Here is a 15878-nt window from a genome sequence, read left to right on the forward strand (position 1 = left end):
ATGTTATATACTCTGTGTATGACAAAGGCTACCTGGCTTAGCACACATTCAGGCTCATTCATACACAGAGAAGCTTCCTGTAACCTCATCCTGCCCAGTTGTGATTGTTAGTTTTTACTACTAACTTGAAAATGATTTGGAGTCACACTGGGTGTGTCTGCGAGGGGGCTTCCAGAGAGGATGAGCTGAGGAGGGAAGATACAAGCTGCTTGTGGGCGCTACCAGCTGTCTTAGTTAGGCTTTCTTTTTCTTTCTTTCTTTCTTTCTTTCTTTTTTTTTCTTAGTTAGGGTTTCTATTGCTGCAACAAAACACCATGACCAAAACCAAGTTGGGGGCAAAAGGGTTTCTTCAGCTTACATTTCCACACTATTGTCCATCACTAAAGGAAGTCAGGACAGGAACTTAAACAGGGCAGGAACCTGGAGGCAGGAACTGAGGCAGGGGCCTTGGAGGAGTGCTGCTTACTGGCTTGCTTACCATTGGCTTGCTCAGCCTGCTTTGTTATAGAACCCTTTCTATAACAAAGACCAACAGTCCAGGGATGGCACCATCACAGTAGGCTGGTTCCTCACACACTGATCATTAATTAAGAAAATGCCTTAAGGGCTGGAGAAATGGCTCAGTGGTTAAGAGCACTGTCTGCTCTTCCAGAGCTCCTTGAGTTCAATTCCCAGCAAGCACATGGTGGCTCACAACACCTACACTGGGATCTGATGCCCTCTTCTGGCCTGCAGGCACACATGCAGATAGAGCACTCATATACATAAAATAAATAAAATATTTAATTTACAGATGTGGTGGTGCACGTATGTAATCCCAGCACTCAAGGAGGCAAAGTCAGGCAGATCTCTAGGAGTTTGAGGCCAGCCTGGTCTACACAGCAAGTCCAGGACAGCCAAGGCTACACAGAGGAACCCTGTCTTGGAAAAAAAGAAAGATAGAAAGAAAGGAAGGAAGGAAGGAAGGAAGGAAGGAAGGAAGAAAGGAAGGAAGAAAGGAGGAAGGGAGGAAAGGAGGAAGGGAGGAAGGGAGGAAGGAAGGAAGGAAGAGGAGGAAGGAGGAAGGAAGGAAATGCCTTCAGCTGGATCTTATGAAGGCATTTTCTCAATTGCAGTTCCTTCCTCTCTGATGATTCTAGCTCAGAGGTTCTCAACTTCCTAACTCCACAAGCTTTTATGGGTCCTCATGTTGTGGTGACCCCCAACCTTAATAGTATTTTGTTGCTACTTCATAACTGTAATTTTGCTGTTGTTATAAATGGTCATATAAATATCTGACGTGCAGGACATGTGATTTTCAACCCACAGGCTGAGAACTGCTACTTTAGCTTGTGTCAAGTTATTGTAAAACCACATATACCATCCTGCTGCTGGGCTCCCAGACTGAATAACTACAGGGAAGGAAAGAGGACGCAGACACAGACCCTGCCTGGTGGCCTTTAATCCCAGCACACCGGAGGCAGGTGGATTTCTGTGAGTTACAGGCAACCTGGTCTACAAATTGGGTTCCAAGGGCAGCCAGGGATATGGGGTGAGACTCAACTTTATACACCTTTGTAAAGAGCATACTGACACATCTGTATGAAAATATCAGGAGTCAATGAGAAGACGCAATGGGTAAAGGCTCTTGTCACCAGGTCCAACAACCTGAGTCCAACCCCTGGAACCCAGGGGCTGGCTGGAGAGAACTGACTCCCAAAAGTAGCCTTCTAAACCCCCCCCACACACTTTTTTAATGTGTATGTTTTTGTTTATTTGTTTTGTGCATCTTGTCTATGGTACGCCTGTGGAGGCCAGAAGAGGGCATCAGATGCCCTGGAACTGCAGTTACAGACAGTTTGGAGCCGCCATTCCAGTGCGGGAATAGAACTCCAACTCCAGTCCTCTAGAGAGAATGCTGCTGTGCTGTCTTTGCATCCACACTTTTTTCTCCTTTGAGGTAGAAAGCCCGCTGAGTGCCAGAATCCCCTTCTCTTTGCTTCTTGATCCACAGCGATGTGAGCAAGCAGCTTCCCACCAAAGCCATGAAGCCACCTGTAGCCGAGACTTCCCCACTGCAACTAACTCTATCCCCTCAAGCTGTAAGCTAAAATAAACCCTCTCTCCCACACGTTACCTCTCACTGATGCGGAAGGAGAAAAGTAGCTAATGCATAGTCTATTGCTGTCCCTCCTGTCACGAAGTTCACAGACACGTGATGGGATTCTTATCACTTCTGATCTTCCAAAAAATACTGGTGATTCATTTGGTTTGTTTGGTTTGTCTGGTTGTTTCTCACTCTGCTCCTTTCTTTCTATCTCCTTTAGGTAGGGGAAAAAGAAATTTGTGTGATTTGCCCAAGGGTGTAATTTATCCAACCTGGCTATTCTTCACTTGGAGCCAGCTGATTGCGTTTGTCAATGGAGTTGCCAACAAAGGGGCTCTGGCTGGGCTGGAGGCGGAACAGTCTATTCTCGGCATGGAAGGCTCACACCAAAAATCTGGGGATGTTTAAAATATTTGCTGAACGTCACCTTTTATCTTGCAGTGCCCCTGAAGTCCTGTTGAGCAAGTTCAGTATGAAGATTGGACACATATTTAATAAACTGGGAGTTCCCAAAGGAGAGTGGGGAAGAGTGAGAGAGAGAGCAGGTTCTGGGAAAGATAAATGCCACAAGAAGAAAAATCCTGTTGAATTCATCTAAATGCCATCTGCTTCGCTCGTTTCTTCCACCAGAACTCTCCACTGACATTTCAGCCCAGTGTGCAAAAAGAGGTGAGTTACAAGCCCAAAGATGCAGTTTGTGGCTGATATACAGCTTTTTGGCGGTGTGCTTGCCTAGTGCGCATGAAAACCTGGATTCCATCCCCAGCACCACAAAAACCAGTGTGGTGGTGCGCACCTGTAGTGGCAGAACTTGGAAAGAGGAGGCAGCCTGTTGGATTGGTTGTTTGTTGTTTTGTTTTGCTTTGCCTTTTTTTTTTCTTTGTGTGGATGTGATAAGTGGGGTGCCTGTGGAGGCCAGAAAAGGAAGCTGGAGCTGCTGGAGCTACTTACGGGGAGACTGTGCACCACTTGGCATGGGTGCCGGGAACTGACCCGTCCTCTGAAAGAGCAGCAGGGACCCTTGGCCACTGAGCCATCATCTCTCCAGCCCCTGTTTTGTGCCTCCTCCTGCCCCATCCCGGTTTGTTTGGTTTTCTGGTTTTGTTTGGCTTTTTGGTTTTGTTGCTGTTGTTTGTTAACAGGGTCCTCTGTATCTTACCAAGCTGGCCTCCAGCTGGCCACGAAGCTGTGGGTGACTTAATGTCTGCTCCTCCTGCTTCCCTGCCTCCCAAGTACTGTGATGATATGCATGTGCCACCACAGGTGGCTTGGTTTTTTTGACTGTTTACCCAGGCTGTACTGGAACTCATACTGATCCTCTGGACCACAGCTTTCCAAATACTGAAATCAAACACATGTACCACCAAACACTTTGCTAGTTTATATATACATATAGTGTGTGAAGATGTGTGTATGTGTGTGCATACAAGTGCACACATGTGAGTGCACATGTGTACATGTTATGCTCCTGCCACAGTACATATGCCACACTGCGCATGTGTAGGTTAGAGATCAACTTTCAGGAATCCTCTCCTTCTCCTGTGTGGATCCCAGGTATCAAACTCATGTCATCAGGCTGAACGGTGGGTGAGAGTCCTGAGCCATCTCCCCAGACCTTACAGCTTGCTTTCTTTAATGCAGGGTTTCTCTGTATAGCCCTGGCTGTCCTGGAACTCACTCTACAGAACAGGGTGACCTTGAACTCAGATCTACCTGCCTTTTCCTAATGCATGCTACGGTTAAAGGCATGTACAACTTTTCCTAGCCAAATTGCATACTGAAGTATTTGGACTTGCTTCAACCTCCTTTAGCTGCAAACAGAAAACGAAAAGAAACACAGAGGAAACTAATACAGAAAAATTGCACTGTGCACATGGGAGTCATGATGCTCACTGGCATCACATATATTGGAACGTTTTACAATAAAATTTTCATGATGATGTTGTCACGCACCTTAACTGCTCTTCATTGTCTGTATCCTAAAGAATGGCTCTTAGCTCTGCACGTGCTGAGAGGTGTTAGCCAGGCATGGTGGCACACGCCTCTAATCCCAGTGCTCTGGGAAGTAGAGGCAGGCAGATCTCTGTGAATTCGAGGCTAGCCTGGTCTATAAATCAAGTCCAGGACAGGCAAGGCTACACAGAGAAACTCTGTCCTGAAAACAAAGCAAAACAAACAAAAACCTTCAAGGAGAGAACAATAGAGTCAAAAGTTTTCATCTGCATCTTTTTTTTTTTTTAATTACATTTTAGATAAGATCTTGTTTCAGTCCAGGTTGCTCTGAAACTCAAAATCCTTCTGCTTCTCCCTGCCAGAGGCTGGGATATGACCTTTGTGCTACCACATCGGACCTCTGAATCTTTTGCCCAAGATTTATACCACCTGAGGTCTAGCTTTAAAAATAGGAACCACAAGCTGGCCAAGGTTGCACACCTGTAATCCCAGCACTCAGGGAGGCAGAGGCAGGTGGATTGCTGCGAGTTTGAGGCCAGCCTGGTCTACAAAAGTGAGTCCAGGACAGCCAAGGCTACACAGAGAAATCCTGTCTTGAAAAAAAAAAATGAACTTCTGTAAACACTGTAATAAAATACTTTATTGCTTTTTTGGATGCACGGTCTGATCTTGTTACAGCCCTGAGTGGCCCTAGGCTAGAAATCCTCTTTCTGCAGCCTGCTGAGTCCTGTGGTTGCATCCCATCATGACTTGCTTAATTATTTTTTGACATCATTTATTGGTTCATTCATTTGTGTGTGTGCATGCATGTGAGTACACGCACAGGTGTTCCACAGCATGTGTGTGTGGAGGTCGGAGGACAATTTGTGGGAGTCATTTCTCTCCTACCATGTAGTAATCAAACTCAGGCCACTAGGTTTAGTGTCAGGTGTTTACCCTTTGACCTAGCCTGCTGGCATTTGGCTTCATTTTTAAAAATCAAGATAGAATCTGAGAAACACTGTGGATGGTGCATGATTTAATCCCAACACCGGAGAGGCAGAAGCAAACAGATCTTTGAGTTCTGCTACAAAGAAAATAAAACAGAGAAAGGGCTGGACAGATGGCTCAGTGGTTAAGAACAGTCAGTGTTCTTCCAGAGGTCTTGACTTCAATTCCCAGCAACTACATGGTGGCTCACAACTCTCTGTAGTGAGATTTGGTGCCCCCTTCTGGCTTGCAGGTGTACATGCAGGCAGAATGCTGTATATATAACAATGCCTTTAAAAATACCTGTTTAAAAAGAAAATAGGGGACATTTTAAATAAGACAAGTAAGTTAATGTATTTTATTTGCTTACTTATTTACTGTCTTTCTGTCAAAGTACCACTCTGGGTCACTTCACAATTCACTGCTGTTGTCATTTAGATATGAAGAGTCCCTTCCTCAGAAGGCTCCTAAATGGAGGTCCTAAAATCCAGTCTTTGAGCATAGACACAGGATTCCAAGGGTCTGGAACTAGCCTTAGATCCATCCACTAGTAGATTCATAATTTTATGTATCATTGGGAAGTGATGGAAATTAAGGAAGTGGAGCCCAGTGGGAGTAAGTCTCTCAGTGGGATGTGTCCTTGGAGACTATTTCTTCTCCTAGTCTTCTCTGCTTCTAGCCACCATGAAGTCAGCAACTTTACTCTCCCAGTGTGCCCTGGCACAATGCATAGTTTCACCAGAAGCAATGCAGCCACGTGACAGTGGACTGAAAACTCTTGACACCATGAGGCAAAATCCATCTTTCCTCCAGGGTATTTATCACAGCAGCAAAAAGTCTAACACAAATGCCTTTGTTTGTCAGCAGATAGCTGCATGAGTCCAACCATCTCAGGAACACCTTTTATCTTCCTGACAGGAACATGGCTCCAGTTCTATCCTGCTTCTTCAGATGTTTCATGTTTGTCTGTTGACCAATAAAGGATGTAAAAAGGGCAGTTGCCATTATCCCATTATCTAAACTAAGACACAAAGTCATAAATGTGTTGCCTGACTTGACTAAAAGCTTGCCCAGTCCTTTGTTCCCTTATTATTCTAAATTCCATGACAAAGTCCTTGCAAGAGGGGACCTGACTGCAAAAGCTCAGTCAAGGGACCTGAAATTGGGTCATGTGGATAAGGCCCAGTCACTCACATTTACTTCCTTGCTCCACCCTTTGTGTCAAAATATGATTGGTCAATACAACAGCCCCTCCAGCTCCCCTTCTTGTGTGTGTGTATGAGTGTTTGTGTGTTGTTGTTGTGCCAGATTCAAGAGACCCCAAAAGACCACCACCAGGAGTAGAGTCTGTTGCAAAACATTGAGGATGTTTTTATTTACGAGCTACAGCTTGGGCTTACACACCCTCACCACCATAATAGTGAGAGAAGAGAACCTCCTGCTCAGGTTAGGTGGTTGAATTAAAGAGTCTGGTCCCTCCCAGTGCACCCAAAGCAGGGGGATTCCTGCCTGGCAAGCATCTATTGATTGAAACACAAAAGGGGATGTTGCATTTTTTAATTGATTTGCTATAGGAAGGCCCCAAACCATTAATGGTCTGACTTCCCTTGTTTGGCTGTCCTAGGGGAGAGGGACCAGTTTCCTAGCAACTGTATCTCTAGTGGGCAGGAAAAGAATTCAGTAAGGCTAGTCCTTCCCTGCAGGTGGCTGGACATGTCTCCACCTGGCTGGCCTTTGTTCAGGCTTGTGCTTTAAACTTTTAATTCTTTGGTCTCTCAGTGTGTGTGTGTGTGTGTGTGTGTGTGTGTGTATGTGTATGTGTGTGCACGATTGTTCCCATCCTTTAAAAATGTGTAAGCTCTCTTAGGGGACACGGTTCAGATCCTTAACTGCCCATTTCCCTGCATGCTCAGGAAATAAAGCTTTTATTTTTAAGCTTCCATCTTTGAAGTGAGTTTTCTCAGCTTCCACCCCGAAGCCAATGTCTTTGAACCTGTTACCATAAACTTTGGTTGCTCCCTTGGTGGGAAAAGAAGGATGGAATGCATGCTTCTGGAGCCCAAGGCTATGGTCACCGAACAAAAACAGTTCAGGAGTAAGCCCTTGCCACAAAGATTTCCAGCTAGGGATACACAGTGAGACCCTGTCTCAGAAAATTAAACAAACAGCAGCAACAACAACAACACTGTCAAGATATGTTGGATATGGCTCAGTGGTTATTGTTCTTGCAGAAGATCTGAACTTGAATCTAAATCATTGTGCTTACTAATAGTGGTGCAATAAGTTGATGTCTTAGATAGGACCGTTGTCCCATAGTAAATTAATGATTCAGTATTCACAATAAGGGAAACCGGATGCATAATACAGTAACTCTGTGAATGATTTTTTGCAACGTGGCCACAAATAACAAAACGACTCTAAAACTTAAAAATGTCTTTTATCTGGGGGTGTGGCCTGCAACAACGCCTTCCTCATAGGGTTGTTGTGGGAAAGTAGTGAGACAGGACAGGCGATGTGAGACTCAGCACTTAAGCATCAGGTGTAGTGCCTGTCAATTTTGGTGAAACAAGGAACAAAAAGCCTTGGCCCTTCCGTGTTTCAGTCAGGACCTCCACCAGAGCACTTCCGGCTTTACACAAGGGCGCGCTTCCGGGGCTGAGGCCAGCCCGGGTTCCCATGCACAGATGGCCGCGCAACTGGCCCCGCCCCGGAAGTAGTGTCCCTTGGACGCTACAGGACGGAAGCTGTGGATGGCGGGGAAAACAGCCCTGCACAGGCGCATATGTTGGTGCTGTTGCTAGACGACGAGCCGTAGCTTCGTCACTTGTTCGGCCCATAGTCCGCTCAGCACCGAGCCACAGGCGGCGGCCCCGGGTTGAGCGTTAGAGTTGTCCCCACGCCGTGCAGGATCCGCGGCCAGCCGGGCGGCGGGAGTCGGGGCCACGCCACCTGCAGGGAAGAACTCGAGCCGAGGCGGGAAGATGGCTGCAGACAAGCCCGCAGGTAAGCCGCCTGCGCCGCGCTCCAGGGGCTGACACACTGCGCTCAGGGACGGCGGGCCCCGGGTGGGCCACTCGAGAGCCGCTTGTTTCGCTTTTGTGCTTCTGCCCCTCACTTTTCCCAGCTGTCTTTGCTGCGTGTCCAGTGGTCTTCTGCCGTGACTCGCCTTGAAGCCACTGCAGACCATCCTTCCTTGCTGTCCAAGATAATTCTGGCCCAGGAAGCTCCAATTGGTCAGTCCGCTTTCCAGATGCTTCAAGGCAAGGTGTTCCGAGCATAGGCAGTTAGTTGCCTTAAGGGCCCCAGGCTCAGTTACTGAAAGTTCCCCCCTGGTCAGCGTGTCCAGTGGAATCCTCCTTTTGAAAACTGTTTAAATAGACGTGACGTTTCAGTGTGTCTTTTGCCTGCTCTCAGTTATTTTGTTTGGATACTTGCTTTTTTTCTAGGTCCTCGAGATTAACTTCTTGTAAAAAGGCCTCCTTTTGTGTGTGGGTGTAGGTGCCTGCAGAGCCCAAAAGAGGATGTTGTATCTTGAGGAGCTGGAGTTAAACTGTTGTGGGCAGCTTCTTGCAGGTGCTGGGAACCCTGGCTTGGTCCTCTTCAAGAGCAGCTGTTAACCCCCAGCCATCTTTTCAGCCCCAAGATTAAGTTCTTACTCTCTATGGTTTTCTGTGGTGCCCCCTCTATAATTTTTTTCCATTCAGGAAATAAGAGTTTCTAACTCATTACCTGGAAAGTCCGCTATTTTTCTTTCAAGAAAGTAATACTCGTTGTGGTATTCAGGTTTTAGTGAGAGAAACGTAAATGACAAGACTCTAAAGTGATCAGAGTACCTTTGACAGTGAAATTTAGTTAGAAAAAAAAATCAGTGGGCGTAGATTTTAGGTGGTCCTTATCTCAACAACTGACCAATGAGCTAATCCCAATTCAGGTACACCTAAACAGAACCATTGGAGAATATTCTCAGTGGTCCTTTTTAACAAAACAGTAAAGATTGAAAGATTGTAGAGTGTAGTGTGGAATTGTTTGTTTGGCTGATTTTTTAGTGATTGAGACAGGGTCTCACTCCATAGCCCTGGCTGTCCTGGAGCTTGCTATGTAGATCAGGCTCTTCTCAAACTCCGAGATATAAAGTCTCTGCCTCCTGAGCACTAGATTAAAGGTGTGTCCCACTGCTATAGCGTTTTAGATAGGTTGGTCAGAGAAAGCTTCTTGTGAGATGATTTTTTTAACTGTTTTAAATTGTGGGTGCATGCACATGAGTACAGATGCCTGAAGGCTTTCAGCAGAGTTGGGTCTCCTGGAGCTGGAGTTGGAGTTGTAGAATCAAACTCTGGTCCTCTAAAGAGCAGTATGTGCTCTTAATCATTGAGCCCCAAGGTGATTTTTTTTAATTTGTGAGTGTGTGTGAATGCATGCGTGTATATGCATGCTTTGGCTTTCAAGGATTGAGCTCATCATCAGGCTTGCATCCTCAGGTGCAAGCATCTTTATCAGCTGAACCACCTGCTGACCCAGCCCCTGCTGGGATAATATTTGAACAGAGATCTGAATACAATGAAGGAATGAACCATATGGTGTATGAAGAGTATGCATTGCCTGTCCAAGTCTAGACAAGGAACCAACTTGGTCCTTGTTAATTAAGACATTGTTTCCTGCTTGTAGAGGCCGTTACAGTCATCTCCCTGGAACCATCTTACTGTATACAGGACTGCCACTTTGCGTCCTAATTCAGTCATATAGCATTCCTCCACTGGTTCATTCATTCACAAGGATTCTGTGCAGACACCCCTTTAAATGTTTAAGTGAGTGCAACGTAGCCTGCCTCTGAGGACTTGTGCTCCTGTTTGGTAAGAGCCGCGTAGTATGTTTAATTGAGAAGATGCAGGGTAACCTTGATGTTCTTGGATTAGGACACTGTACTTGCTGAGAATTTGAATTTGTATAAAGTACCTGAGTTTGGTTGGTAAAGTTCTCATGGATCTCTGCTGTTAAGTGGCATAGTTCTGCCTGGGCACGGTGGCACATGCCTATGATCTTAGTACTCAGGAGGCAGAGGCAGGTGGATCTCTGAGTTCAAGGCTAGCTTGGTCTACAAAGTTCAGGATGGCCAAGGCTACACAGAGAAACCCTGTCTCTGAAAAATAATAAAAACCAAGGTTTTAGAACTTATTTTTAATTTATATTTGTGTGCATGTCTTTGTGTGGGTATATGCATATCTGGAGAGGTATCAAAGGATGCCAGAGGAAGATGTTTTGATACCCTGGAGCTCCAGTTACAACAGTTCTGAGCAGCCTGGTGTGGCTGTTGGGATTCAAACTCTGGTATCTATTCACAGCAGTCTTGAGAAAGTGTTGTTAGTCTCTTTCTGTGCAGTCTGGTTGCTTTACTGATCTGTTGCAGCTTTCATTTTTGTGAATGTGTGGATATGGTCTGTGTACACGTTTTGTTTGAGGGGTGAACATGTGCCATGGCATGTGTGTGGACATGAGGGAAAAGCCTTGGGTGTCTTTTCCTTCCACCTTTAAAATTTTATTTATTATTATTATTATTATTATTATTATTATTTTTATTTTGTGCATTGGTATTTTGCATGCATGGATGTCTGTGTGAGGGTATCAGATCTTGGAGTTACAGACAGCTGTGAACTGCCATGTGGGTGCTGAGAATTGAACCTGGGTCTTCTGGAAGAGCAGTCAGTGCACTTAACTGCTGAGCCATCTCTCTAGCCCCCATCTTATTTTTTTTTTTTTTTAAGATTCATGTTATGGAGGCTGGAGAGATGGCTCAGTGGTCAAGAGGACTGACTGCTCTTCCAGATGACCCAGGATCAATTCCCAGCACCCATATGGCTGCTCACAACTGTATTTTCAAGATCTGACACCCTCACACAGACATCCATGCAGCTAAAACACAAATGCACATAATATAAAAATAAATTTTTTAAAAAAGCTCATGCTGATATGAAAGGATGTATTTTAATTTGAATTATATGTATGTTTGTGTGTCTGTGTATAGTTATATGCCTAAGAATGTAGTGCCTGCAGAATTCAGAAGGTGCCAATCTCCTCGAAGTGAAGTTACAGGCAGTTGTGAACCTCCTGGCATGGGAACCAAACTCTAGAAGAACAGTATTCTGCTCTTAACCACTGAGCCAGTCAGCTGTCCACTTTGTATATGCAGCATACACATGCAGTATTCTGTTCTTAACCACAGTCAGCTGTCCACTTTGTATGTGCAGCATACACATGCAGTATTCTGTTCTTAACCACAGTCAGCTGTCCACATTGTATGTGCAGCATACACATGCAGTATTCTGTTCTTAACCACAGTCAGCTGTCCACGTTGTATGTGCAGCATACACATGCAGTATTCTGTTCTTAACCACAGTCAGCTGTCCACTTTGTATGTGCAGCATACACATGCAGTATTCTGTTCTTAACCACAGTCAGCTGTCCACTTTGTATGTGCAGCAAGGTCTTTCGGGTTGTTTGCCTCTGGGCTGCATACTCCAAGCTAGTTTCCCTCCAAGTTTTCAAGGGGTTTGCTTGTCTTCATTGTGGGACTGCTGGGATTACAGGCACACGCCACCCTGGCTGTAAACAGGTTCTGAGGGTCTGACCTAAGCTTGTAAGGCTTGTGTGCCAAGCACTTTTACCTGTTAAGCTATCTCCCCAGCTTCTCACTGGCTTTATTTTTTCTAAACTAATCATTGGACGCCCTGTTTTCTTCTCTATAAATTTCCTAAGATTGCCTCATTGGTTAGCCCCTAAGTCCTTACTTTTTAATATCTCTCTCCATGCTCTAATACATGTATAGCAGCCAGAAGACAACTTGTGGGAGTCAGTTCTCTCCTACCAGTTCTTTATTTCCAAGAATTGAACTTAGGTTGCCTGGCTTGGTGGCTTATTGAGCTGTCTTGGTGGCCTAAGAAGATTTATTATGTATACAGTGTTCTGTCTGCATGTACACCTGCATGCCAGAAGAGGGAACCAGATCTCACTATAGATGATTGTGAGCTACTGTATGGTTGCTAGGAATTGAACTCAGGACCTTTGGAAGAGTAGCCCGTGTTCTTAACCTCTGAGCCATCTCTCCAGCCCCTCTAGAAGCTTTTTTTAAAAAATTTATTTATTATGTATACAGTGTTCTGCCTACATATAGTACCTGCATGCCAGAAGAGGGCACCAAACCTTATTATAGATGGTTTTGAGACACCATGTGGTTGCTGGGAATTGAACTCAGGACCTTTGGAAGAGTAGCCAGTGCTCTTAACCTCTGAGCCATCTCTCCAGCCCCCTAGAAGCTTTTTTAAGTGTCAGTGTTCCTATGTGTACAGTAAAAAATGGTAATAGAGTCTTTCTCCTAGAGCCAGTAAAGGCTCAAATGACATCAGCTATGTGGCCTGGAGGGGGTTGTTTGTTTTTATACTTTTTAAGCCAAGGTCTCACTAGTAGCCTTGGCTGTCTTGAGAATTCTCTATGTAGACCAGGATGGCCTCAAACACCGAGAGACCCATCTGTCTCTGCTTCCCAAGTACTGGAATTAAAGAAATCCATCACCATGCTAGCCTTTTGGGTGTTTTGGTGGTGGTGGTGGTGGTGGTGTTTATATGTTTGCTTTTCAAGACTGTGTGTAGTCCTAGCTGTGTGTCCTTGAACTTGCTCTGTAGGCCAGGCCAGCCTCAAGAGATCCGCCTGCGTCTGCCTCCACCTCAGAGCCCTAGGATGAAAGGCATGTGCCACTGCCACAGGTACCACCACCACTTGGCTATGCCCAGCCTTTGTAACTGTCTGCTGCGGGCCTGTGAGATGGCTCAGTGGGTAAAGATGTTTTCTTTCAAGCCTGGCACCCTGAGTTCCGTTGCCAGGATCCATGTAGTAAGAGAAAACCACCCTCTCCGAGTTGTCCTCATAGTTGAGCCTCATTTTCTTCATTTGTTAAGTGGGATTTTTTTTTTTTTTTAAACCAGGTTTCTCTGTGTAGCCTTGGCTGTCCTGGCCTGACTTTGTAGACCAGGCTGGCCTCAAACTCACAGCGATCTGCCTGCCTGTGCCTCTTGGAGTGCTGGGATCACAGTTGCATGTCACCACGCCCGGCTCATTAAGTGTTAATTTTAATAGCGTTCTACTTGTCTTATTTCAGAAGGGTATAGATCGTTAGAATCCACCTAAAAAGATGTGTTTTAGCTAACGCCTTCTGAGTAAAACTGAACTTAAATTTGGTAAGTGCTAGCCCAGGTGCAGGGAGTGAAGAAGAGAAGGCCACGAGGAGACTCAGTGTGCTCCACCCCGCTCCCCATCCACCAGGAACTGAGGAGCAGTGCAGTCACTGCCTGTGGGGGTTCTTAAGGGAGCCCCACCCTTGGACACAGCCTCTGGAAGCAGGTTTGAAAGTAGCACATAGTGGAGAGAGAGGACTGGTCTGTGTGGCTTCCTCCTGCTTTCTCCTTGCAGTTGGTTAGGGTCCTCTAACAGAAAAGAACAGATTTTCTTGTGTGGCTCCTTGGCAGTTGATCGGCCAGTAGATTTAAGCTAGCCTCAGCCTCAGAATCTTCCTGCCTCAGCCTGCTGAGGCACTGAAATTACAGATATGTGTCACCATGCCCAGTTTACCTCAGTGCTGGATGCTAAGTGTCCAAGATCAAATGGCAGCATTTCAGCCTCTGGTAAGGAGCCCCTGGCTGTTGGATAGGACAGGGGTGCCAGTGTGTGTGAGAGAGATCTGGTGATCAAATAGGAAGTCAGCTGGGTGTGCTGACACGGGTCTGCAGTCCCAGAATTTGGAAGTTTGAGGTAGAAGAATTACCTGCAAGGTTGAGGTTGGCTTGGGAAATGTAGTGAATTCCAGGCCTTTCTGGGCAACAGACTGAGACACCCTGAATCAACAAAAGCAAACACAAACCAAAGAGCCGAAGAGGCCAGGCTTCCCACGTGATTAGTGTTTGGAGCTGGCCTATACTCACGGAGTATGGCTCCGTGTGCCGCTGCTGCAGAGCCCTCCTCAGCCCATAGTACCCCTCTGGTTGTGTAACTTCTCTGCGTCCTATTGAAGCCACGACCATGTGGAGTTTAGAGGAGCGCAGTTTTTTTTCTCTGAGTGGTAGCCACATCTGAGCTGTCCTGACAGCTCTCTGGTGCTTCAGTGAGGGCTGTCATGTTAGCACCCGTAAGGTAGAGGCCAGAGGCCTGCAGATTACTCCTTGGCTACACAGTGAGTTGGAGGCTAGCCTGGGTTACATGAGAGCCTGTCTCAAGAACAAAACAAAGTAAAATGGAAAGACATAGTTTACACCGTGCCTTGCCAAGGCATTGCTGATATTTTGTGACTGTGCTGTTCTGTCCCTTTCAGCGCTGCTGTTTTCAGTCCTTCCCAGGGACTGTGTCTGGACAGTGCTGTTCCTAGTCATCCTCCAATCAGCTTTGCAGTGTTAACATTCTGTGTTGGAATATGTGTGTGCTTTCAGTTAACTGACTTTCAGTTTGGAAGAGTTGTTACGTTTCTTTTCTGTGTGGTTGAAACCTAGAGGTGCGCGGGTGCGTATGCATGTTTGTGTGTGTGTGGTTGGAAATGAAGTCTCTTAGCTTAAAGAGTGTCAAAGTCTGTGCGTCCAAGAGCTCTGTTCGCCTGTTCCAGCCGTGCTCACTAGGCCAGGGCAGACGGAGAGCGAAGCTCCTGCAGGAGCGCTCGTACCCGCTCTCCATTGGCAATGGGGACTACTTCTGGACTAGCAAAAGCATGCTGTGGGATTATGTGCAGACGCTGTCTGGTAAGAAGCCGGCAGCCACCCGTGTGTATCTCTTAGAACATGCGAAACCCGCTTACAGTCTTCAGTGCACAGACGTTCAAAACAAATCTCACTGAAGTAAAGGCATGGATAAGCTGTGCTTGGCGGACACGCGTAAAGGAGCAGCTCAGCTCCAAAATACACATAGAAATGACTTTACCTTGAGGTTGGCCAGCTCTGAGGAATTTTGAGACTGTGTTTTTAGGGATGGTGACAGCTCCCTGCATCTGATTTTGGTGGAGGGTAAATGCATAAAATCTTCAGTGTCTTAGATGGGCATTGTGACTCACTTGGGAGGCATAGGCTAGCCTGAGATAGCTGTTGCAGGTGTATGTGTTTCTGTGTGTTGATTTTTTTAAATTTTTATTTTTTTATTAATTACAGTTTATTCACTTTGTGTCCCAGCTGTAGCCCGTCCCCTGTGTGTTGATTTTTGAGACAGGCTCTCACTGTGTAACCCAAGATGGCCACCGCCTTGTCCTCCTGCCCCCTTGCCCCTCAGTGCTAGGGTTATAAAAGTGTCTGGCTGTTCTGATCTGTGTTTCAAAGTTGCTGATGCTTAGGCCCCGATGATTTATTAAAGAATGTCAGTTAGGGGGCTGGAGAGATGGCTCAGTGGTTAAAAACACTCACTGCTTTACTGAACGTTCTACGTTCAATTCCCAGCAACTGCATGGCAGCTCACAACTGTCTGAGGTACATACAGACAAGAGTACCCATAGATAGGTAGGTAGGTAGGTAGGTAGAGATAGAGATAAACACACATAAATTAATCCCTAAAAAAGGAATGTCATCCAGACCTAGTGTTGTGCTGCATATCTCCAATCCCAGGACTTGAGAGATGGAGGCAGGAGAATCAGCAGTTTACAGCTGGCTTTCACTGTACAGAGTTCAGGGACAGCCTGGGCTATATGAGATCCTGTCATAAAAAAAAAAAAATAGCCACACCAATGTAATAATAATTTATACTTAAGTTTTTAAATATTTATTTTAATTTATGTGTGTGAGTATTTTGCATGCCTGGTGCCCTCAGAGTTCAGAAGAGAGTGTTGGGTACCCTGGAACTGGAGTTCAAAGGTTGT

The 15878-nt window shown here is 45.8% G+C and overlaps 1 protein-coding gene across 3 annotated transcripts in view; it reads left to right on the top strand.

Moving 5' to 3' along the window:
• Nucleotides 1–7680: 7680 nt before the first annotated feature.
• The window catches only part of Cnot10 (CCR4-NOT transcription complex subunit 10), a 49563-nt gene continuing 41365 nt past the window's right edge, over nucleotides 7681–15878 (top strand). For all 3 annotated transcript variants that reach the window (XM_021635759.2, XM_021635760.2, XM_021635761.2), the window contains exon 1: nucleotides 7681–8011. In XM_021635759.2, the coding sequence (XP_021491434.1) occupies nucleotides 7990–8011 (22 nt within the window). In that variant the 5' untranslated portion in view covers nucleotides 7681–7989. The remainder of the gene's footprint in view (nucleotides 8012–15878) is intronic.

The sequence above is a fragment of the Meriones unguiculatus genome, chromosome 6, assembly GCF_030254825.1.
Source record: "Meriones unguiculatus strain TT.TT164.6M chromosome 6, Bangor_MerUng_6.1, whole genome shotgun sequence".
Lineage (NCBI taxonomy): Eukaryota > Metazoa > Chordata > Mammalia > Rodentia > Muridae > Meriones > Meriones unguiculatus.